Consider the following 26,445-nt stretch of genomic DNA (forward strand, 5'->3'; position numbering starts at 1 on the left):
GTAAAACACTTCTCTTCTAGAACAAGTATTTCTGGTATTTAAGGGTAAAAATGCATGTTCACTGAAATCCTGCTGCTTGCACTGTCTTCTCTGTCCTATAGCTGCCTTTCCTTCCCGAGCTGTAAAGCCCACTTGGCAGTGTATTTTTAAGTTGGTTTTAGGTATTTTAAAGTAAAAGAGAACTAGATTAGCTATCAACCCCTGGAAAAGCTGAATCTTAATTTTATTCTTCAGGTTGTTGTGGTTTTTTTTTAATCCATTCAGAAGGGCTATCTGTAATTATACTCTTTATCAGAGAAACCTAACTATAATTTGGCATCAGTAATGCTTACAGTTCCATAACTGTAATAGTTTGAGATACTTCAAGAAAACCCTCCAAATACTGAGATGCTTATTGCAATGTCTTTGAAAGATTCAAAAGCCTTTTAGTGACTTTACATTTCCTATTTTTATCTTCTTTATAGCAGATAGTATTACACATTTGAAATATGCTTTCCACATAAAATCAAACTTGAAAATACCCACTTAAGAAACAATAGTTCAGTAAATAGAGGGTTTAAGGCAAGTCATTCATTTGGAAAAATTCATTTCCATTTGTTAATCCTAGATTGACACAATTTTATTCCACCCCATCAGTGCCTTGGGATACACAACGTACATTCAGCAAGGGGCACGCATATGACCCTATGGACATACGTTGCAAGTCCTGAGTGCCCATTGAAATAATGGTAAATTCTTCATATAAGGCGTGACCCACAGGGACATGGCATGGGAGGGGTTAATTTGTTTTGTTTCCAGTCTTGCTATTGTATGTGATTTTTCCTAGGTAATGCATTCTTTTCTTACTAAACATCTTTGCAAACAAATACAAACCCCTTTAAAAGGTGCTAAAAATGGGTTTCTGAAAACATACAAAATAATTTGTCATAGTACTTCTTAATCACTGTTTTAATGCTTGATATCTGCAGGTTATTTCTTGTTTCTGACTGAAACTATTATTCGTTGTGGAATGATTGTTCTTTTGCAAAAGATTTTCTTCTTCTAGGTTTTTGGACCACACGGGCGGGATGCTTTCGTGCTTTTTACTTCCTTTTTGAGTTCTTTTCAGTGGAAATACCAACAACACCAGGATGCTGGCAGCATGAAGACAGAAATAGCAGGAGCTAAAAAAAAAAAAAAAAATTTCAATGCAACTCTGACTACTCTTTTATGAAGCTTAGGGAATAAACTGTCAAAGCCTACTTTCATAGAGTACTTGAGATATTGCACATAAGACATTTAAATCGTGAAGACATCAGTATTTGCCTTTTAACTAAAGTAGTAGGTGGAAAATGCAAAATGAAGTCTTCCCCCACAGTACTTAGTGCTGTAACCAAGACAGAAAGGGAAGTCTGCTTTTAACTGTTTTTCATAAAAAGGTACTTTGAGGAAGTCATTGCCTCATCTTGCTATAAAATAGTTCCAAGTGCATTTAGTGATCTCAAAAGTACCTTCTGGTTTTGTTATTTGTTTGTTTGGTTTTCTTCCTGCTCCTAGGAAAAAAAGTCTACTACAACAAGAAAACGAGATCACTTTAAGGTTTCTCATATACAACACAAACTGCTTGAGCACTAGAACACATGGTTTCCCCAGCTAAGTCTTACAATTATCATTAAAATAGCTTCAGAAATCTTATGCCACAGGAAATACTTCAACTATAAAGAAAAAGGAAACATGTAGAATGTGCTTACCTGTAAAAGGTGAAAGAGGGTTTTACAGAGAGCAGTACAAATGGCACGACTGTGTAACTTATTGCTATTTGAGTTGCCATCCACGTTACAATATCATAACATAGTTTAACAGCAGGAGATTCCACAAAATAGTGTCTGATATTGTTTCTAATCTGAAAAAGCAGGTAACAGTAACTTAGGTTAGGAATAAACTTGGAGAACTATCTTACTGTACAGACTTGGTTGCACTTCCACAAAACTCATAGAATGAATCTAATTGCTACAGGATGGTCAAGGATCTTTGAACTATTAAAAAAAATCATCACCTTCCAACGAGTCAGTCTAAATTCCCTGCCTTTTAGGAACATCAATCAGAACATACAATGTATCAGTTTAAATGACATATTTCAGGAGTCTTACTCACAATTATCAAGTAGAACTTAAAGGACTCAATTTTTTATGCTGTCTTTTGTTCATAAAATTCTGTTAAACAAAGGAATACCAAAGGTATTAAAAAAATCCAAAACCCATAGGTTTGGGTTCAGTTTTAAGTATATAATTACAAAGACACCAATAGAACTTTCCCTTTCACTTTCTTTGACTGAACTGTTGTCCTCGCTCACACTCTTATTTGCTGACAAGGCAAATGGGCTCCGTGTAGCTTGGTATCACACTCAGCACCTTCCAGCCATCGTCAATGAAGGAAGCCCTCTCTGAAAAGCTGCACACCAAAGGACAGTGTAGCTTTTCCACCCTTTAGAATTCCTTGTTCTAAGGAACATATGGAAGGCTAGCTTGTCCTGATTTCATTCTTTACATTAGAAAGGTCTTTTATTATTCTTGTCCTTCATACTCAAATTCCCCTTTAGGTACAATGTTCATATTCAGCCTTTGCTTTGTTAAGCTAAGTAAAACAAGTCATGCCAGCCACTATGCTTCATCCTGACATCTCTCACCAGTTTTCTTCTATAGTCACATGAAGTGACTTGTTCATGAGGTCTGTAACCCTTCAAGTTTCACAGAATTTCTTGTAGAGAAATCTAGTATTTTAGGACCTGAAGGACAACTTTTAAGATAAATATGTAATTGCCTCATCTGGCAAGTAAACACCTGCTTATGAAAAACATAATGATTAAAAGGAGGAAAACTAGTTGAATACACAATTCCAGATGACAGGAGAATAAAGTGTGGGCCAGAGCTTCGCAGTCTTTAATAAAGGGTAGTACAGTTAAAAAATAAAAATGTTAAAATACCTCCAGCATACCTTACCAGTTAATATTAAGTAACTGTTCATACAGAAATTAACAATATTTTAATTTACTAGTCTGCCAATTAATACATATTTAATATGAATACAATGCAGCTTACTAGAGAAGCCCAGGACAAAGTGCAGTGAGCACTCCCATTTACTGGACTTGTCTTACTGAGAGAACACAACTTTTACCTGTGAACAGTCCCTGAACCTTGGCTTTTGCACCATTCTCTAGCTGATGAATGTCAAAAGTTTTCTGTGACAGAGTCTGGAGAGAAGAAGGGAGCTATCCCTATTGTAAAGAAAGGATTCACTTCTATCAAGTAACAACTATACCCAGAAAGAAAGAGAAGGAGCATCTGTCTTACTGCTGCTAGTAACAACCTAAATCTGAAGTACCACCTTCCCTTAACTGTTAGAGCAACAAAGAGGAATATTCTTCATTTTTCATTCTCCTATATCTTTGGACCCAGCAGTGGTCTGCTATTCTGCTCTCCAGACAGCTGACTTTGTTGCTTTCTCTGTCCCCTTGAGTACCTGATAAACCTGCTTTTGTTCTTACTCAAGCAGGACAGAGATTTCTTGGCAGATTTGCTGGTTCCACATGGTTCTGAAGAGCAGCTGTAAAAACTTACTAATGTGACTGTACTGCTGACTGCCCAGTTTTGAGTAGTAGAAATGGTTATCTGGTGGCTGAAGGGGAGCATTCTTCAGATACCATCTTTACAATAGTACTGGACAGAATCTAATACTGGGTGACAGAGGGTGACAGACTCAATAAATACCTAGGACTAACACCCACCCACCACAACTCCCATAAATTTTAAGCTACCAGTAGTCAGTCATAAAGCATGTTCTAGATGATCTTATTTAACACCATCTTGTTTAGCATACCATAACAATATATGATCAGTTAATGCATAGGAAGGCTTTCCACAAAATATATGATATTACATATCATATGATGTTACAGGCTGCTTGTAGTTTTGCTTATTTGCACTGACCAACCCCTCCTTATCAATAATCATTCCCATTGTTCTCACAACTAAAAAAGGTAAACAAACAAAACTATCACACAGGCTGTGTGTTAACAGTTAATCACATCTTTGGACTACATAACACAATCAGCTTTCATTTACAGGACTACTTATTATTTAAGAAAGTACTTGGTTGATACTTACAGCTCGTGCCGCTAGTGTCATTAGTACTCCTGTTAAAAATGTTAAATAATATCCTGGGTAAACCCCATGCCAAATGGCAGAGAGGATGAAGGTCTGGATCGTTGGGCTGAAGGTTGCTCGCTCATAGCAGACTCTAGCAAGTCAAGGATAATTAAAGATAAACAACATGAGACAGATCACCAACAATCTTCCTAGTTTTCATTTAAACTTTTAGCAGTCTCCAATTTTCAGTCTCCAATTTTTTTCCCAATACATTGTTTGCAACGGAACTGCAGTTTATACTATTCAAGAATGTTGCCCCTATATTATGACTTCCAGAAAGTAAAGCTGTTCATGGCTCCTCATTTAACCCCTCAATGCTAACCTGTGCTCAGTGCCATCACATGGTACTTATTTATAATAAAGTGATACAGAAGGATCCTAAGATAGGTGTTGGTGTTAATGGATCTTAGGCCATCCAAGAATGTGGTTGAAAAGCTACACTGAAAGGCACAGACTATCTCACAAACTCTTGCAATGAGTCAGATGTGTATTTTTCATGAAACAAAAACAGCTTAAAGGAGAAGGGAAAAAGTAATAACTAACTTCAGTTTTGAGTAATAGAGATTACAGTAGAAAATGTGTCTTGTATGGCAATTGGGTGAGCATGATGATGAAATTATAATTAATGACTGGATTGAGACTGGATTAATGACAGGATTGAGAATATCAAAAAAGGAGAATGCTGAAATCTGCTATTTAAGAATTGAGACTCTGAATGACTAGACAAGGTCCTCTAATAAGGAATTCTAGAGGGAAGAAGGGAAATAAGAATCTAAGAAAAGTATTTTCCAGACAACAACATTAAATGACACAATGACAAACCATAATGATGTGGAAGAATGATAGGAAACATGGTAAGGTCCTGACATGGCTTCATCAAAAGTTCTTTAATGATCTGAAAACCAAAAAGCAATAGGAAATATGGAAACAGATGCACACTAACATAAAGTGAAAACAAACAGCACAAGCATGAATAAACACAAACCTAAGGCTACTGTACAAAAATGAGTTTCAACTAAAAAAAAGGCCATAGAAACCAATATGTAAAAAGGTTTTATAAACACATAGCAAGCAACAGAGAGAAAAGAATGCATATCTACTAATCAAAGAAGAAGACAAGCTAATGATACAGAGGGCCAAAACATTCATTGCTAAGGTAACTACTGCAACTTCTGTATATACAGAAACTGCTGAGACCAAATGATAGCCATGTTACAGAGCAGAAGGTAAATATGCAGGATCTGAATAAGGAAAGATAAAAAATGTTTTTTGCTAATTTAGTTTATTCCAGTCAAAGGGATGTGGTAATTTTGTCTTGTGAGGTCCTCAGTGGGGGGTACCAGTAGAGCTCTCTCCCCTTACCAAAGGGCCTGAGTAATGAACTGAGTAATGGTCTGAGCAGGGGGCAGGTGCATGCATATGTAATAGACAAAACCATCTGAGAACAAGTATATTGTCCACAATAGATCATCTGAAAGAGGAAAGAGGAAAGTAACTATGGTCAGACTAAATAATAACCAAGGAATTTCAATGAGACCTTTGAAACAAAGGTGTCAGCCTAGTAAATAGAAAATCACAGATTCATAGCATGGCACCTTAAAGCTCATCTAGATCCAACCTCCCTGCATGGGCAGGGACACCTTCCACCAGACCAGGCTGCACAAAGCTCCATCCAATCAGGCCTTGAGCACTTCCAGGGAAGGGGGCAACCACAACTTCTTTGGGCAACCTGTGCCACTGTCTGACCACCCTCAAATTAAATAACTTCTTTCTAATAACTACTCTAAATCTCCCCTCTCCAAGTTTCAAACCACTGCCTTTTGTCCTCTCACTACGCACCCATGTAGAGAGCCCTACCCCAGCTTTCTTGTAGGCCCCCTTCAGATATTGGAAAGTTGCTACAAGGTCACCTCACAGCCTCCTCTTCTCCAGGTGGAACAACCCCCACTTCTTTAGCCTGTTCCCATAGGGGAGGTGCTCCAGCCCTCTGATCATTTTAGTCGCTCTCCTCTGGATAAGTTTCAGGACCTTTATGTCCTTCTTTTGTTGGAACTCCAGAACTGGACACAGCACTCCAGGTGGGGTCTCACAAGAACAGAGCAGAGGGGGAGAATCACTTCCCTCAGCCATGTGTCTGTCAGCCATCTGCATCTTTGATGCAGCCCAGGACCTGGTTGGCTTTCTGGGCTGCAAGCACAGACTGATGGCTCATGTTGAGCTTCTGGACCACCCTCTCCCCCAAGTCCTTCTCCTCAGGGCTGTCCACAATCCTTTGTCCTCCCAACCTGTACCTGTGCATGGGATTACCTCGACCCAGGTGCAGAACCTTGCACTTGGCCTTGTTGAACTTCATGCAGTTTGCACAAGCCCACTTCTCAAGCCTGCCAAGGTCCCTCTGGATGCCATCCCTTCCCTCCACATTGTTGAATTCACCACACAGCTTGGTCTCATCAGCAAACTTCCTGAGGGTGCATTTGATTCCAGTGTCCTTGTTGCTGATAAAGATGTTAAACAGCACTGCTCTGAGTACCAACCCTTGAGGAACACCACTCGTCACACATCTCCATTTGGACACTGAGCCATTGATCACAACTCTTTGGGTGCAACCAGCCAGCCAGCTCCTTATCCAGTGGTCCATCCATTGAACCCATAGTGTTCCAGTTTGGAGATCAGAATGTTGTGTGGGACAGTGCTGAATGCTTTGCACAGGTCTGGGTAGGTGACATCTGTTGCTCTGCATTTGTCCACTGAGGCTGTGACCCCATTGTAAAAGGCCACCAAAGTAGTCAGACAGGACTTGCCCCTAGTGAAGCGGTGTTGGCTGTCACCAATCACCCCTTTGTTATCTGCTTGCCTTACAGAGACTTCAGGAGAATCTCCTCCATGATCTTGCCACACACAGAGGTGAGACTGACTGGCCTGTAGTGCCCTGGATCATCTTTTTTTCCATTTTTGAAAACAATTTCCCCTTTCCCAGTCAGCGGGGACTTCCCCAGACTGTCATGACTTTTCAAATATGATGGACAGTGGTTTTGCAATGTCATCCACCCGTTCTTTCAGGAACCATGGGTGAGTCCCATGTCGTCCCATGGACTTGTTCACCTTCACATTCTTTAGGTGGTCTCAAATCTGCTCTTCCTTTTCCCAGTCCCTGCCTTCAGCTTCTACAACATGGAGGATGTGACCAGAATTCTTGCCAGTGAAGACAGAGGCAAAGTAGTCATTTGGTATCTTGGTCTTCTCTCCATCTTGGGTGACCAGCTCTCCCATTTTCTTCTGTAGTGGGCCTACATTTTCCCTAGTCTTCCTCTTATCATTGGAATACCTATAGACATTTTTCCTGTTGTCCTTAGCCCCCCCTTGACAAAACCAGTTCTTTCTGTGCTTTTGCTTTCCTAACCTGATCTCTTGCTTCTCTGACTACTTCTCTGTAACCTCCACTGGTATCTGTCCTTGCTTCCATCCTCTGTAAACTTTGGTTATACCCTTAAGTGTGTTCAGGAGTTCCTTGTTCATCCACATTGGCCTCCTGACACTCTTGCCTTCCTTCCTCTTTATTGGGACACATTGGTCCTGGGCATGCAGGAGGTGATCCTTGAATACAGACAAGCTTTCCTGGGCTCCTTTCCCATACAGGGCTTTACCCCATTCTACCCTATTAAGCAGATCCTTGAGGAGACGAAAGTCTGCCCTTTTAAAATCAGGTGCCATCAGCTTACTTTGCACTTTGTCAGTGCTCTAAGGGTCTTGAATTCTACAGTGTCATGGTCACTGCAGCCTGGCCTCCCATTAATTTTTTACATCACTCACCAGCCTCTCTCTGTTGGTGAGGACAAGGTCTAGCAAAGCTTCTTTTCTAGTTGGTTCCCCTATCATTTGGAGGAGGAACTTGTCATCAATGCACTCAAGGAACTTTCTGGAATTCTGGTGCTTTGCTGTGTTGTCCCTCTAGCAGATGTTAGGGTGATTAAAGTCTCCTGTGAAGACCATGGCTTGTGAGTTCAAAGCAGCTCCTATCTGTCTAAAAAGGTCCTTATCCACTTGGTCATCCTGGACAGGTGGTCTGTAGCAGACTCCTACTATGATATCACTTGCCCCTGCTTTACCTTTAATTGTTACTCATTGGGTCTCTGTGAGCTCATCAACCCCCAGGCAGAGCTCCATGGACTCCAGCTGGTCACTGATGTAGAGAGTGACACCCCCTCCTCTTTTGCCTTTCCTGCTCTTCCTAAACAGTTTCTATCCAGCCATCCCCACATTCCAGTCACAGGAGCCATCCCAGCCCATCTCGGTGATACCAGTGACATAGCCCTGAAGGCAGGCAGATGTGTAACTCCTCTTGTTTATTCCTTATGCTTTGTGTGTTTGCACAGAGGCATCTGAGATGTGTCCCTTTACAAATAGCTATACTGGCAAAGCTTATAACTTCTGTACACATGACCTCCTCTTGGCCTGTGATTCTCTTCCAGGCCCAGAGCATCTTTGTGGGGCAAACACTTTTCTTGAACTGAGGTATGGGTTTCACCCCTAGTATCACCATGCCATCCCTAGGCTCATCTCCAGTGGTCACAGTTCTATCCTCTTCTCCCTTCAAACCTAGTTTAAAGCCCTGTTGATGAGCCCTGCCAACCCCCAGCCAAAAATCCTTTTCACTTTCCTTGATAACTCTGCACCATCCCATGCCAGCAGGGTGTCCCCTGGCCCTGAAGTCCCCTTTTATTGTCCATGGACTTCTCTTGGTGACCCTGTCACTCACTGCCCACCTGCAGGACAAGTAATGGGTAGTAATCAGAGAGTCTTACCAGAACTAGGCACTAGGGAAAAAAAAAAAAAAAAAAAAAAAAAAAAAAAAGCACTAGATTTGGCATTGCCTAATGTTGCCCCATTAGCACCATGACCTCTGGCTTGGCCAAAGCAGAGAATCCTTCCTGGAAGATGGAGAAGCCTGCGCCCAGGGAGGGGACATTCAGTGCAGTATCCAGGGAGCAACAGCCCATCCCTACCAGTCACGAGCACCTGAATTCCTGGTGTTAAAAGTAAGCTTAAAAACTCCTCCACGGATCTGCCAATAATAAATTGTGTTGAAATACTTCACTTAACTTCCTAAGAGGAAACCAAGGAAATATGGTAATCACAGTAGGCTAAGAATCTATTCAAATAGGGATGGTTCAGGTTATCTATGAGTTGCTCTAACAGTGGGAATGTGCATGTTCAGCGAGGTACTCCTCTTAGTCTGGTTCTATCCTTTCAGTACTACTTGTACAGTAGACAAGAGAAGTGAAGTGTATTTTTCTACCTTGTCTCCTTTTTTTTTTTTTTTTTGTGTGTGTGTGTTTGCGCGTGTGTGTGTGTGCGTGAAGGGGAAGGAATGAAGGAAATTGGCATTGTTTTCTTAACAGATAGAGCAATAGAATGCAAAATTATCTTAGCCAACCTGAACAGTGTTCTGAAATCAACAAGATGAAGTTCAAAATCTAGAACGTTTACAAAACTGGAAGATACAAAACAGTACCCATCTATTTAACATCACTGAAGAAACCCAGCTGAGTGTGAATATGAATCAACAGTATGAAACACTGAGTATCAGCTGAGCATGAATCAACACTAGATTGCTGAAAAAAAAAAAAAAAAAAGACAGAAGTAATACTGTAATAGTTCACTCAAAGCAATAAACTCTGCCTTTAACAAGCCAAGGAAAGATCTTGGAGGTCCTAGCAGAAGTCCTACATCCACTGTACGATGACACAGTTTGGAAAGAAACCAGAAGAGAGCAGCCTGAACCACAGAGGCTTTGCAAACATGGCCAAAGACAAATGGACTTAGATGTTTTCTTAGGAAAAAAGTATAGACAGGGTGAAGGTGAACGCAACAGCTTCTTTAATCAGGAAAAATTACCATGATATATATTGTTGATATATGCTGCTATGTAAATATGTATTTTAACTTGCATGCCTGTAACAATAATTTCTTTGAACTGCTGTATTTTGTGATCTAAATTAAACATCTCTTAAGACTTCTTAATGATCTGTAGATGGTTATGTGTTTTTACAAAGTGTTTTCACAAACTCTCAGGGTTTAAGATCAGTTCTTTTAATAATATCAGAAAAAAACAGAATGAATGCTGCTATGAATGTGACATCTGGTATTTCTGCATTTCATGCAAGAAAATTTCCAATATCTTAGATACCTCTATAAATGGTACAGAGGTGAGGTATGAAAAGTGGATGTTTAAAGTAGTCTATGAGCTTGTCGTCTATTTAAATATTGCAACTAACCAAATTATTGGTCATATAATACATACTCTGGGCCAATATTTATGCCTCATATATAACAATTAAAACAATCTCTTACTTGCTACAAACCTTTAAGACAATAACCCACACTTCTCTCTTCCACAGTGACAGAAACAGTGTGTATTTTGACTACCCTCAAAGATTCTTCTACCATTGTTCTTAAAACCTTAAGACCAATTAATTATTCTTAAATTGAGCTTAATCATTCTTGCCAGGGACCAGACCTCAGGGGATGTATTCTGGGAAGTGGTGTGAAACAGCACTGTAAGCCCTGCCCCCCAACACATGCTCCTTGTGACCATTCCAAAGAGAATGTCCAATGCCCATGGAAATGGCCTGCATATGGTCTAGGGCCTGCACACGACAGAGATAAGGACTGAGGAGCAAAGTGGGTGAGGTTGTTCAATCTGCTATGTCTCAACCACTCTTACAAAGTGAAACAAGCCTATAACATTAGGGGCTGCACTGGTGGGCTTGGGAGTCCCTTTGACACCAACTCTCTCCTGTTGGATGGCCCAATGCTGGATCCAGGACAGGTGATTTTCTGTTATCCATCTCAGCTTTTCTTCTCCTACTTTCTAGCTTCCCGTCTTTCCTAAAATAATTAGGTAACCACGATTTTTTTCTCAGGTTATGAAGCTTGAACATACATGTATTGTGACTTTTGTGATCTAAATAATCAGCCTTTATGACTGCTCAGCGTGAGCCTATATAATAACAGTCTCAGCTTTTATTCCTTCCACAGTTCTGATGAAATCTTACGTTCAAATACAAACCTTGAGTGTCATTTGACCTTAATCCAGTCAAGGGGTATCAGATGGTCAAGTTTTCCCTCAGGCCATCATCATTTGGCTACTCTCTCTGGGAAACCCAGGCCTGAGAGAAGGATTGGATCCAGTTGCACAAAGGCTCCTCTCTGAGTAGGAGACTAGAAAGCAAAGGGGTCCAGTCCAGATCTCCTTGGGCTGTTGTCTGGGTTCTATCACCTAGATAAGGATTTGGATCCAGCCACACGCAGGATCCTCTCTGAGAAGGACTAGAAAGCAAGGGAGTCAAAGTCCAAATATTCCTGGGTTTCTTGATCTGGGATGTGACAATTCTTTAAATATTTATTTAATTTACTTTTTCTTTACATCTTCTTTTAATGTCAACCTGAACAACTTAATTGTATTTTTAAATTTCAATTTCTAACAGAAATTATATTCGTCTCCACTAAAGAAATTTTAGTTTAACTTCATTCAGTTTAGGAGCTTGGAAAGTTTGTTGGAACACAACCTTATTCTGTTAAGTTTTAATATTGATTAACAGCTATTTTCTAACTAAATTAAAATGCATTTTAAAATAGCTTACTTGCTTTGTTAAATTATATATTTCAAGAGTAAGGAAATATTGCATGTTAACATGTAAGTGTCCTAGCAATAGATTCTATTGCCTATTGATTCAGTCAAAAATTAACACCAATTTTAATTTCTGTTTTTAATTTGGTTAGAAAAAATATTTAGGGAAGAAATTGAGGAAGAAAGAGAATACACTATAAGGAAATTTGATGGAAGCAACATTCTATTGCCAGACATCCTAGAATAAGAGATTACGTCCTCTGAGTGATCCCAAGATCACTCAATGAATGGGTCTCAATGAAAACTTGCATCTATTTATAAAAGATCATCTATATAGAGAGACTTTTTTACTTTCTTATTACTACAAAGAAACAGCAAAAGCATTACACCTATTTCCCAGATGAGGAAAAAAACTGCTTTCTGCAGGCTGGCAGCCAAAGATGTGCATTTTGTTTACTGTTCTCAGCAACATACACTGCTTTGAATACCAAGAGGGGGAAAAAAGAAAAATTTCCAAAGATTAATACTTTCAGGTTCCCTATGACCAGTGGAAGAAATCATTTCAATCATTACCTGACAGTTTACAATAAGACAGAAGTGCTAAATTCAGACGTTTTAATTAAAGAGGAATGCCCCATGCAGTTGCTGAACAACTGTACCTTTTTCTGGGGTTTAGCTTTAAATGTTAAATCATCTTCAAAGACATATTTATGTAAAACACTTCATTGGTGAAAAGCCTTCCTTTAAAAAATAAATACCTTTTAAGCCAAAGTGCTGTTTGGATATTCCAGTTATCAAGAAACATCTTGAAACTCGTGGAAAACTGAAAAGAAAATACAAAAATTTAATTTCCATAATTGTATTACTAAGTCTTTCAGAATTATGACATATAAATCATAATATCATCCACCCTACTTTGTGATGAGTTGAACAAGGAAGGTATTTACTCAACTATTTATAACCACAAACTATTTTGTAAGTCAACTGACAAACAGAACATATTTAAAACAGACTATTTTCCATTCTTTCCTAAGGGTCTGAACACAATTTCTGAATTAGAACATATTACTCATTATCTTGAGGAACAAAATGCATAGGAAAAGTTACTGAAATTACAAGCAGCTACCTACATGGGCACATATTTTATTTGAAAGAAACATGAACAAACCTCTATTTGCTGGATTCTCAGATTTGATATTAGATCCCAATGTGTAACACCATTTTTATCATAGCCACTAAAACCAAACCCTGCTGCATTGTTTATTGCATCTGCTGCAATGAAACAAAAAGAAACAAATTAATTATAAACTGCCTATATTACAAATTGTGCATCGCACAACACATAGTTTATTCTGAATATCGCATTTCAAAGGCTACATACTCATTTATTTTTAATAAATTATATTTTAAAATAAATAATTTGAGTATTTTTAAATACTTTTTAAAATTGTTTTAATACTGTATTAGACACCTAAAACAAATAGAAAATAACCCAAGCAATGCACTGACTCTCAATTAAAAACTTTCACCAAAGCAAAAGAAAAGGAAGCACTATGGACTTCACAGTATAGATGTCCCCCCCTCCCTTATTTCCCCTACTTCAACTTGCTTGATAGAAAAATAAACTCAATTAGATACATAGACCAGGAAAGAGCAGCTGACTGTAAGGATAGCAGTATTTCACTCAGATGTGCTTCTTTGGTCTTCATTATACAGTAACAGTGATGTTAAAGCAGAAAGATAAAATTGCACAATTCACTTCAAACAGGTACAAATTAACAACACCACACAGAGTAGTGCAAGAGAATAGTGCAAAAGAATAAAAGAGTAATTTACTAAGCAGTGTAGTTTGCCATATTTCCACTGCTAAGACCACTTCTGAATGTGAAGACAAGACAACACATGTCAAAAGTCAAATAGTTCAAAGCAAACAATATTGGACTAGGAGCAGAAGCTGCTACCATCATTTGGACTGTGCAGGAAAAGACAAGAGAGCTCTGTGAATACAGCTTTGCTTTCAGTCTTCACCTTTGACTCAGCTTTGTTGGCTCATACAGTAAAATTTCCTTAGCTCTATTTGTCAAATTAGGATGGCCATCTAAAGTAAATTAATTTTTTTGCAAATATTGACTCTGTTGAGCCAGGTGATTGTTTGCACGCATTCAAACATGGACACACATCTATGAGGCATGAACCCAAGCATGCATCCACTTGCATGGATTAATGACTGACTGGGCCCTTCTTCCAGTTCAGAGAAGTCCTGAGGAACTGGATGCAAGATAGACAAAAGTCTCTACAGAAGCAATATAGATCTTAATTCTCAAATTACATAGGTTGAGCTTTCTCTATCAGCTCAGAATTCATATAAACCAGTAATTAGATTGTCAGCTTTTAAATTACAGCTAAGAGGGCAAGATAAATTGTTCAGTGTGTGATACAATACTAAGAAGAATTTACTTAGTAACATGTAAGAGAAATTAAACTCTCCTGCATTTTCCTTTCTTCTTAGCAACTTTTTCAACATATTAATCCCCTGTATTTGGAAACTTAAGGAAACAACGGACTGAAGCAGTTCCTTTCCTGAAGTTCAGGTACTTACCCCAGTCTGGGAGATCCTCATCAATACCAATTTTTAAGAAACATATTTGAAAGCAATGAAATTGGCTGCTATACATCTGGCATGACTTGCTGATGTCAACTTCAAATATTAGACAATGGTGTAACACTCAATTAGAAACAGCCAAAAACATAAGCTCCACAATCTCATTAGCTACAGTACAAAGAGTAAGTACCCATTTTATCAACTTGTATTTTGGTAAGTATTCATTTTAAGCAAACCATTTTATCAACAGATTTTCTTTTTTCCTCGTTTAAAAGAATAGTGATGTACAGCTCAGAAGCACATCATCCAGTAAATCTTTAAGGTCCCTTCATGTTCTACTCATATAATTTCAAGTTTAGACGTAGTAAAGTAGAAGGAAAAGATTGAAAAAGCTATTCAGCAAACTAAAAGTAAGGAGTTGATACAGTTTATATTCTTCAGCATTTTATGAAAGGAGTGCCAGCTCTACACCACTAGCAAGTGCATAAAGAGAAATCCATCTAAAGTATTACAGAAAAAAAACCCCAATGAATATTATTATATTATTAATTTTTCAGATTACTCCTACTCTTTACAGACAATGATACTGGTGCATAAAAGAAAAATATTCAAAATTATTTCATTCCACAACAAACCCCAGAATTACTATATCCAGCCAAGCTAAAAGCACTTCATTCATTGACCAGGAATGAAACCAGCAGCTGTAAATGAGTCATGCTGTTCTGCTGCACTAAAGCTTTCTTTATTGCATTGTTTCCCACAGTTTCTCTCTCAAAAGAATTATGAAACAAATATGTAAAACTGGATAAGAGGAGGAAGCTGATGAAATCTGTTTTGTGAGCCACTTTCAAGATGTCAGGTTACATAAATACAGCATTTTGCATTTGTACATGATGTTTTTTTCAACAGCACATGAAGTGAAAGGCAAAACACTCTATATTATCTATTCAGTGTCATAAATGAGTGATTATGGGTCTTATCCAATTAGATGGGATACCATTAGGGTCATAAAACATTTAGTAAATAAAGTAAAGACTAAAACTGAAGTGTCACCCACCAAATTCTGAAAATACTACTGTAAATGCCACCTAATATTAACAACACTATCATACAGCTTAATTTCAATATACTAATTTTTCCTTCATGCTTGAGTAACACCAAGCAAATTGCAGGTGACTTACCAAATAATGAGGCTTACAATAACTTTTCTGATATGCCAGAAATCAAGGTATCAAAAAAAGCAAAAGTAAAAAAAAGTAAATAATCAGGGATTGTACATCAGACTACAGTTTTTTAAAAATGAAAAAGTCATTGCTCATTAAAACACTTTCCAAAACCCCTTATGTTCACTCAGATGTTTTCAGGAAACCATGATCTCATTTGCAACACTGTCACAACATTTTGCTTAGATTTATGGTAAGGTTTGTTCTCAAAAAGAGAAACACCATTCAATATACTTCGGCAATACCTAATAATATTTAAATGTAATAATGTTTTCATAAAGCCTCAAGAGGGCACTATCACTTTTAAATACAGGCTTAGTGTGCAGCATCTCAAATGAAACTCAATATATACACTTTCTTGTCTTTTAAAAACATGCATACGTACCTAAAGTCCATGCAAAGTAATACTTGGGTCTGGCAGCCATTAGAGACACGTACAGGTAGAAAAGCCTTACAGGCCATGATGCTGTGGCTCTGAAGTTATCATCAATGTTGTATTCCACAGGCAAAGTTTTTGTAACAGTCATGTGGAAGAGTAAGGACAGGCCACAGATTAAGAGTTTCTGTGCCACGGCTATCTGAAAAGTTTAAAATGGGAGACTTGGTAAGCTTCATTTGTTAATGTTAATCATCCAGAAACAAAGCCAAGTTATCACCTTCCTTCCCTAAAAAAGATGTATATATATGCCAATTTTTTCAGTAATATGTACTACCAACTATAAAATAATTGGTAACATTTTAAAGAGGTTCAAGGAATATTGTTATCTTGAATAAACTGACCACCACTTCTTATGGCAAACACAACAAATCCAGTATGACTACAGTGAGGCTCCAAAAACCCTTTTAATAAAGGGAACATCTTTTGCAACCCCCTTTTTTCTTCTTTTTTTATTCCACTGTCAAATTACTAAAGCCAGTAAGATGTTAAGACATTGTATCATAACTCATATTATTTTGGATGAGTACAATAATTGCACAGATTCCAAAAACAACGGCAAAGCCTCCGTTAGTTTTTGGGAATCTTTGGTATAATGCAGTTGTTCAATTGCTGTCCAACCCACTAAATCCATCATCTCTGTTACCACTTTCAAACCAACTAAAATATTGAAATAATTTATGAATTTTCAATCAAAATACCTTAGTTCTATATAGTTCTATGCCTCAGCTGTTTTCCCAAATGGAGTGATCAAACTATGAGAGGTCAGACTCACAGATATGTACAAATACATTGTTCAGGTAGGACCTGGACTCAGATTTTGTGAAAATTCAGTGTCACTAGAACCACCAAACTAAAGAGTATGTATTTTAGGAAAACATTTCTAAGGTTCCATTATAAAATACAGAGAGCAATAATGCATGACATTGACTGCTTTAAGTCACTAGTCTGATACACATCCCAAGGGCAGATACCATGTTCTGTTTAAGTTCTTAGTTACACAGTAATTAAGCACCTACAAAAAAGAAGTCTGAGACTTAGTTAATCTAAATGTATTAAATTTAATATTAATTAAATTAAAATTTTCAAGTTCTGACTAAGTAATCTTGATATTTAAATTTTACCATTACAGTTATAATTTATATTACCATCCCAGAGACACTGAGCTTGGCAAGAAAACAATCTAGCTATTTTTCTTTGAAGCATCAGAGCAGGAAGACAATTAGAATGCTTTTTCTGTTCATACTTGCCCCAACTTTTAATGATAATGTCCTGCTTTAATTAAGAGTGCAGCTTGACATGTCTAGGGTTAAAATAAAGAGTAATCCTGTTCCATGATTCAGAATGGAGCTTTCAGTGCCCCACTGTAACCATTGCTTCCTTTGAGACACACAGAGTATCAAAGATTCACCCAGTCACACAGGTGTAAGAGTTGGCACAACCTTAATAAAAATTTGACTGGAAAAAGATATAAATAGATGAGGGTAACTTGGGATATTGCACATATTTCATATGGCTCACCTCAGCTGATATTTCAGAGAGGATCAGAAAATGCAGCTAATTAAAGAAACCACCAGGATCATTCAGGAGGCAGCTACCTATTAACAGCTAAAGCTAGTGTTTAATTGTTTGTTTCTATTTGTCCTCTGATAAACTACATTTCAGTATTTTATTCTACTACAGAAGTTCAATGTAGAGGGCATTAACTTTCTAGAAGTGTTCAATCTCTTTCTCTGCGAGAACAGAGGGAACATTCAGTTAGTTTAACTAGTTCAGGAATTTAAATATAAATTAATGTTAATAAAATCAATTATTAACAGTAACAAATATTTAATTTTGGTATTCAATATTGGATACATGGAAAAGTTAGATATTTGTTAATATCAAAAGGTATCACACTAAATTTTCTAAGACAGTTGCAAAGATTAAAGTTGCAAAGTCTAAGATATAACTAAAAGCCCATCTTCAATTTAGCAAACAGTCTTTATGGGCTGGTAACCTTTGCATGAAACCAAAAACATAAGCATCAACATATAAAATAGGTGTTTTCCATCTGAAGTTCTCTACAAAGTATCAAAATATGTTTTAGTAATTTATAAATAATTGATCTCTGTTTAAAGGCTTGCTTTTTGCCACTACCTCCATTTACCAGTTTTTCTGTTGGTAAATATAAATCAATAATCTCCATATTCAACCCAAAATATAATAGAACCATAGAATCGTTTGTGTTAGATGGAACCTTAAAGATCATGTAGTTCCAGCCCCTCTGCATGGCCAGGGACAGCTCCCACTAAACCACATTGCTCAAAGCTCCCCCAGCCTGGACTTCAACACTTCCAGGGATGAGGCAGTACCTCTTTGCTTAGTACCTATTTGAAAGTTTTTAACTAAACTGTGGAGGTAAGAGACCTTCCTTTAAGGAAGAGCATCAGAGAATCAATGAAATTAATCTTAAGAAAAAATAATTATCTCAAATAGGGCTCTGCAATAAACTGTACTTATAAAAACTGAACTGCAGTTGTAGAAAAAGTACTGAAGGAGAAAAACGGTTTTTATTTATTTAATTCTCTATTTCTATAGAATTTTTTTTCCAGCTACACTGAGGTATAGGGATAAGCATAACTACATTCAGAAACAGCAAGATTTTTTTTTTTAAAGACATCCCAGAACCACAACAAAGCACAATAAGAAAGTCTAATGGGTTTGCTATCAGGGATATTAGTATCCTTTGCAAAAAAAAGTGATGAAGATAATCTCTTGCTTCTAGAAGGACTGAGAGCTACAGTTAAAGGACTGGTTTAAGCAGAGTTTCTGAAGGACAATCCAAGCACAGGAGGCAAATGCAAAGCAGCAGTTCTGCTCTGTCCTCTCACCTTGGCATCAGTTACTTGCTCTATTTCCTTCTGGTAAGTCTGATTAGACAAACAAGCCCTTTTTAGGCTGTATCAAATGATCTGAATCAGACCAAAATGTAGGGCTATGCATGTTAGCAAAGGACCCAGAACCCACAGCCAGGACCTACCATAGTGAACATGAGTTTATCACTTGATAGGCCTCGACCAAGTATTAAACCTGAGCCTGACACTTACTTGTAGCACTCAAGTTTTCATACAGAAATAGAAGTCCTAACCTGAAATTAAAATAATCTATAGTTCAGTTACCTATAGAAATTAATTTAGTAAAACATTAATTTACTTTCTACTAATTAATTAGGTTACTGATAGAAGCTTCTTTACCAAGACATAAATGGGTAAACACTGGATTGCACAATCACAGGATGAATGTTTTCACAAGTAATGAATGAAGTAATTAATTTAGGAATTTGAAGCTTAATTTCATTCATTCTTTAAAGTTTTCAACATATCAAAATAACTGTTCTGTTTAAGAATTAGAAGATCGTAACTTGGAGGCTAACTTTGACCTCATAGAAAGTAAAATATACAATTTATTTTACAACAAAAAGGTAGGAAGTTCTAGTAGAAAGTCACACCGTTTTGATGAACAAAAACTGGGCATACCTGTATAAAAATAGCAACTATGCTCAACACTGGCAAGGGAAAAAGGTACTTAAGCTAGAAGACAGTGTCAGGACAAAACAAAACACTCATAATTAGATAGGAATATAATCAGATTGAAAGTTAGATACCCAGAGTCAGAGAACAGAGTTCAGAAACAGCTTTCTAATTGAACCAATATAGGTGAAACACTCACTGAGCTCAGGCATTTTATAAATAAATTACTGTGTAAACATATATAAAAGCATACAGAAAAGCAGAAAAGAAACATTTAAAAACTTATTTGAATGAACTTGTTCTTGGCTGATTAAAAAATTAATAAGGATCTCAATATAACATTGAACTATATTAAAGTATATTACTTTGGGGAGAGCTAGCACCTCAAATTAAAAAAAATAAAATAAAAATTGGTAATTAAGCAAGACCTTTACAACCTGTAGGAAGAGGCTGCATAATAAGCAAGAAAGCAGGTATCTGCTGGCAGGAATCTTGTATTTTAACAGTAACCAGAATAAAAAGAAACTTACAAAGACAGATATTAATTTCTGAGAGTTGACATCATTTTGAGCACCAACAATTGATAGCTTGCAAAAAGGCACAACAGGAGGGATATAAGAAATAGGTTTTAATATGCTGACTTGATTTATTTTAACATGCAATCAACATAGCAAAAAAATACTAAACCAAGTTGATATCATGCAGTCAACATATAGTATAGAGGAAGAGGCTGGCATGTACTACTTTGGTTATGTAATTATATTTAACAGGAAATGAAATTTACTGTAACTCATCTAAAGGTTTTTTGTTGTGGTTTTTTTCATTTACTTCATTAACATTTGCTGATCCCCTATACATTTTAATTTATTTTTTGAGTTAGCTAACAATTCATTCTTCTTGAAATAGTAACATAAGAATCAAGGAACAAGTTAATGATATTTAAGCATTCTTCTAGAACAAGACAATGACTATTTTAATTGATGCAGCAAATGTAGTGAAATTACATCATCCATGTGTCTTCAAAAGCACACAATACTCACTGGTGCTATAAAATGAAGTCAGATTTCTCTAACACCAGTGCTGAGATGAAGTATCAACAGCAAAGACAGCTTTTTATTTTTAAGTTGAAAGCTAATGCAGCATAAATCACAAAAACTTTCAAGCATTTTAAAAGCAATTCATTTGAAGAAAAACCACTTACCTGAAAGAAGAATCCATCATAAGTTTACATTTATTTCTATTGACTGTGTTCAGATCACTAGCAAGATTATATGGTAAAAAGCTAGGAAGTCCTACCAGGCAATCAGCAGACTCATGTCCAGAAGCATTAATGCTGGCAGCTTTGCTTAGTTCCCTCTTATTTGCAATAATTTGACTGCATATTTTCCTGCAGAAATAGGATCTTAGTACATAAGATGCGATGCCTTTACCAAGCCAAAACAATGTTGAAAAACCTTTGTCAGTACAACATATCAATGCAGACTACAGACTATGAGAGGCCAATCTATGTATGGAATTAACCTGTGTGCTTTGCTCTTCCTATTTGCTCCACAGAACACTTCTGTGAGCTCAGGTGCTTTGTCAACATGTGGAACAGTCTGAAGTGTTACCATCCACCAGCCAGTTTTTACATTCCTGTGGTGCAAGTTACTGCACCCACACTAGAGGGACAGAATGGAAGCTGAAAAGAGTCCTCATTCACATTTAAAGGATGAGAGTGGTTGAAGAACACACAACTGCTGGGGAAGCACTGCCTGTCAGCCCAGGTGTGGGGATGGTAACCTCTAGATGGTAGGACCAGACAAGCAGCTCCATGTGGAAATGCTCGTCTTCATTTGCAGAAAGCAGGTATCTGACACTAGAATTAGCAAAAATATTCCAGTGGATTTCACAACATCTCTACTTTTTATGTGTGGTAAAAATTATCTTAGGCACATACAAATTTACAAGTCTGATATACTCCTATTTAAGAGAACAGAGGGGAAAAAACCAATATTCAATATCCTGAACATTAAAATAATTGGATTAAATTTAAAAAAAAAAAAGAGAGAAAAAGGATATGTGGTATGGATTACTAGTCATAGTGTTATGGCTAGTACAAACTAGCCATTTTGCTACAGCTTCAGATCAAAATACATCTTTAACACCTCTCTCCATGAATTAAAGCAAGAAAAATGAAACTGTTCCTATGAGTGTTTTTTGACTTGGTATATGTAGAGAAACAAGATAAACCAGGTGCCTTGAGTTGCCAAAGAGTGGGTGTAAGTCCACCTGTGCCTGATTAGGACAGGCCCCCTGTTGGGCATGAGCAAGACCAGGGGGCCAATAAAGGTGGGACACACACCCACAGAGCAGAGCTCACTCTTGTGTGAGGCAATGGAGAGGCCAGCAGCTTGTCAAGCCTCAGGAGCAAGAAAGGCTCCTCCCGCTACAGGTATATATGACCATTTTCTACTTGCTGCATGAAGACATTACATAATAGGAGAATTTGAGAATGTTCATGAAACCTTCAGAAACTTCTAAGTCTCATCAGCTTCTGAATGACAAAACGTGCACTTTGTCTTCCTAGGACTTCTTTTTATGCCCAGCATATGCTTTGAAGGAAACATGCATGATTATTTTAAGTTAAAGATGACTTTTTACCATATAACCTTGTTAGGAAGTTCCAATTTAATCTGCTTTTATCAACAAGACCCAGACCGGAAACCATGGAGAAAATCTGCCTTAAAAAAAAAAAGGTACTTAACTTTTTGATCAGGGAGCTATACTGTTGATAAATGAACTCCAGATACAGTTCAGAAGTTATGCCTGTAAATGAACAGTGCAAACCAAGCTTTCCATGCAATGATTATGTAAGCATCAGCACTGCAAGTCATACATCTTACATTTGGAGAAGGATCCGTTTGTTCATATTTTGTATCTTCCTTCCCATTTGCTTCAGACTGTTGCAGTTGGTATGATCTGCCTTCAATGAAAGTAATATAGTCTTTGTAAGAGCATAATGGGCCTGCCAGGATACCCATGAAATTACAGTTGTAACTTAAATACTCCAGTAGACTTGGCATGCGTCTGTAATTCAAACACAAGCAACTCGTGAGATGGAATGCATAGTTCTACAGAATTTCCACAGTAGGAAAAGTCATACTCCAACTTATTGCTTCCCTCTAACTGCAGTAATAAACACACACAGACAAGCAGTTTCTGTGTCTTTTGCAATCACATCTTAAAACATTCTACACATAGTATTTCTTTCCAATCAACCCTGAGTATTTTCATACCAATCTCCTGAACTCTGGTGACTCTTTTGCCCCTGTACTCAGCCCTCGTGAGGCCACACCTTGAGTACTGTGTCCAGTTCTGGGCCCCCCAGTTCAGGAAGGATATCGAGGTCCTGGAGCAGGTCCAAAGGAGGGCAACCAGGCTGGTGAAGGGACTCGAGCATAGACCCTATGAGGAGAGGCTGAGAGAACTGGGGTTGTTCAGCCTAAAGAAGAGGCGGCTCAGGGGAGACCTCATCGCTCTCTACAACTACCTGAAAGGAGGGTGTAGCCAGGTGGGGGTTGGGCTCTTTTACCAAACGACTTTCAACAAGACAAGAGGGCATGGACTTACGTTGTGCCAGGGGAAGTTTAGGTTAGATATTAGAAAGAATTTCTTTACGGAAAGAGTGATCCGGCATTGGAATGGGCTGCCCAGGGAAGTAGTGGATTCTCCGTCCCTGGAGATATTTAAAAAAAGACTGGATGTGGCACTCAGTGCCATGGTCTAGCAACCGCAACGGTGGTTCAAGGGTTGGACTCGATGATCTCTGAGGTCCCTTCCAACCCAGCCAATTCTATGATTCTATGATTCTATGACTCTCTCCTTGCTCAGTTTGACAGAGGCTGAGCCCAGGGAAGGCGAAGGAGGGGTATTTCCCTAAGTCTTTGTTCAACTATTCATAGCTTCTTTTTTTCCTCAATAACTGAACCCATAAACAAAATTTTGTATTAACTGGCAATAATTCCAACTAAGGAAAATGCCTCAAGTTAAGAATGCTGTGTCTGGGACAACATGCTATTTTTCAAGTCTCCTGAATGAATAAAGGAAAAAAGGTAAGTGAAATACTGAAAAAGAGAATTAAACAAGCACGTTCCTTCATCAGCTACATTACATGTGTACTGAATGTTAACTTTGCCTCCTGTCTGATATGGCCTTTATTTGCACAGACTGCACAGAATTTAGAATGTTTCTCTACTAAAACCTATTATTAGCAATTTATTCCAGAACAGATGGATGAATTAATTAAACTGCAAATATAGAAAGGATAGATCTATTTTACATAAGTTTGTATACTATATCTTGAATGTAGCAATTCCACAGAGCACACTAAACATCATCTTGTCCAACCCCCAAAAACTAGACTGACAGATGTCTGAAAGCCTACCTTACAGCCAGGCACCTCTGGGATGGAGTCAAATCTTCATTTTTCCGAAACATTCCTATGGAAGAAGGAAAGAAAATGGAAAAATAAAGAAAAACTAAACCTCCAGATGTTAATTAGCAGTTTCTTTGCTCAGTGCAGCAAGCCTCATGCTACACTGTAATTTCTTAAGTCCTCAAGTAATTTCAGAAATATTATGTCACATAACACTTTTGGTGGAGTGGGATCAAACTATTATTACTGTTGACAAGATAACAAACTCTCACATTGCCAGTTACATCCAACAGTGGCTAAGCCTGAAAGCACGAAGACTTCTGGAAAGCATTAAAGAAGCTTGTAATAAGTATTGGCAAACCCAATTTCCCTATATTGGTTAATATTTCAAAGTCTGCACGTTTTAAAGTCCTTTATTCCCAGTCCTGGAAACTGGAGAAGCCCCAAAACCCTTTCAACATTGCAGTAAGAAAGACATTTCTGTAGTCATTGCATTTTCAATATATAGAACGAACGCAGTACAAGATAAACTTAAGACAGACCTCAAAAGCACCTTCGTGCTTCAAGATTGTAAACAAGGTCCCCTGTAGCAGGCACAACCAGTAAAGGATGCTCAAGTCTTTTTCATGAGCACTAAGGAAAAGCCTTTCCCCTGCTAGCAGAGGGGCGCAGGCCAAGTCTTCAGCAGCAAAACTAAATTTACCTCTTCCTACATATACCACACTTCCAGAAATGCCTTAGCACGTGCATCCATTCCCTGCTATTCACAAGTTCTTTGCCATTGCAAGCACTAATAGATTTATTTTTATAAGCACAGGTTTCCGAAGAAAATTATGATGCCACACAAATTATCTTCCTCCTTAGCAGTGTCTAAACCCAATAGCCAATTTCTAACCAAGTTTGATGAAAGAGTAGAAATAATATAAATATGAAATCCCAATGTGCTTTATGAAAATTGGTGATTCTATAGAAGATGCTCCTCCACTCACAGAAAGGTTGCCTTCAACCCACCCCTGCTGCCAGTAAATGCAGACAGGGGAGCCCTCATATTTGATCCAAGCATATGGAAAGTTTTAACTCAAGCCAAGTTTGCTTTTTTTTTTTTTTTTTTTTTAGATATCAAAATCACTCAGGCTTAAGACAAAAAAAAAAAAAAAAAAAAAAAAATTAAGAGTTGGGGGGGTAAGTCAAGCCTCACTTAATTCTGTGACTCATGGAAATAGTTTTTATCTGAAGAGAAGATAGCTCTGTTGTCTGTGATCTATAAACAGTTACTACTTTAAAACTGCACTTTATGTCTTCAATAAAACTGAGAATAGAGGGGTTGGCAACTTGATAACTCATCTCGTAATGTGGCCTGGAAAAATACCTTCCTTTGTTCTGATCCTTCTCAGTGGAAAGTCACCCCCATTCATACCCATTCAAGGCAAGAAACTGAGGGACAAAGCAGCACACTTAGTGCAGACATTTTTGCTTCCCCACCATTATGTTTTCTCATCTGCTTGGTGCTAACAGCAGATTTCTACACTTCCTGTTCTGAATGCAGGACTAACACAATCCTCTTTTGTGGAAGAAGCATTTCAAAAGGTCATTTAACCTTTAAGGCCATAAAGTTACAATTCCCAGGTAGTGAATCTTTCAACTTAACACAAACTTAAACAGAAATCTAACACAAAGAATCCTATAGATAGATGCAGGTCACTCTGCATGACTAGTGTAGGGAAGTGGCCCTCACAGAGCCCCTGGTCTCTAAATACATACGTAAGAAGTCACTTAAGGCCTAAATAACCTAGTGAGGAATACACTTGCTGTCTCAAACATACCACATATCACCAAGCCTCTATTAATTTTTCATTTCACTAAGACTTCCCTCCATCCAGCAGCTTCTTTGAGGTCAGTCAGTCCAATGGCTTTCCCTGTTTTGGATTATTTTTTTTTTAAATGTCTTTTCAGTGCCTTGAAGGCCCATTTATTATCTTTGCATAGCACAGAAGAACAAAGAAACCACTGATCTCTGCATCTGTCCTACTCTTGAAAGCTTTCCAAAAGCTACTTGTTAACATTTTTTAATTAATAGAAAGTACATACTGAAAAGGTGCTCTTACATGGATGCTTACTTGATATGAGATTAATTAATATATATACATTCAATACTTCACAGGCAGTGTATCTGCCTATGAGAGCAGAGGCCTCATACATTATAGCTGTTCCCTACCTGCTACACACTGGAGATGAAGAAACCCCATTTCAGCAGGATACCCTTGCTAGGGAACTCATTAAGTTTTGTAACTTTTCCCTGGGGATTATGAGAACTGCCTCTCCTGTCCTGAAGCAGGAGACTGCAATGGCCAGAGCTTTCAGTTGCTACAAAATCACACAATGGGCATTAGAGAAAATGGGGTTTATTGAACACCTGTTCAGGTGAAATCAGCTGGTCAAGC

At 37.8% G+C, this 26,445-nt stretch overlaps 1 protein-coding gene across 4 annotated transcripts in view; it reads right to left on the bottom strand.

Annotated features, from left to right (window-relative positions):
- MBOAT2 (membrane bound O-acyltransferase domain containing 2) overlaps positions 1 to 26,445 on the bottom strand; it is a 106,640-nt gene continuing 80,195 nt past the window's right edge. For 3 of the 4 annotated variants that reach the window (XM_030447812.1, XM_030447809.1, XM_030447810.1), the window contains 8 exons: positions 24,014 to 24,068; positions 22,473 to 22,656; positions 16,025 to 16,217; positions 12,983 to 13,086; positions 12,573 to 12,637; positions 4,143 to 4,275; positions 1,731 to 1,882; positions 587 to 1,163 (listed from right to left, as the gene is read on the bottom strand). In XM_030447812.1, the coding sequence (XP_030303672.1) occupies positions 941 to 1,163; positions 1,731 to 1,882; positions 4,143 to 4,275; positions 12,573 to 12,637; positions 12,983 to 13,086; positions 16,025 to 16,217; positions 22,473 to 22,656; positions 24,014 to 24,068 (1,109 nt within the window). In that variant the 3' untranslated portion in view covers positions 587 to 940. Of the gene's footprint in view, positions 1,164 to 1,730; positions 1,883 to 4,142; positions 4,276 to 12,572; positions 12,638 to 12,982; positions 13,087 to 16,024; positions 16,218 to 22,472; positions 22,657 to 24,013; positions 24,069 to 26,445 lie in introns of all 4 variants that reach the window. The other variant, XM_030447808.1, reaches the window with a different exon arrangement.

Source organism: Calypte anna, chromosome 3, assembly GCF_003957555.1.
Source record: "Calypte anna isolate BGI_N300 chromosome 3, bCalAnn1_v1.p, whole genome shotgun sequence".
Classification (NCBI taxonomy): Eukaryota; Metazoa; Chordata; class Aves; order Apodiformes; family Trochilidae; genus Calypte; species Calypte anna.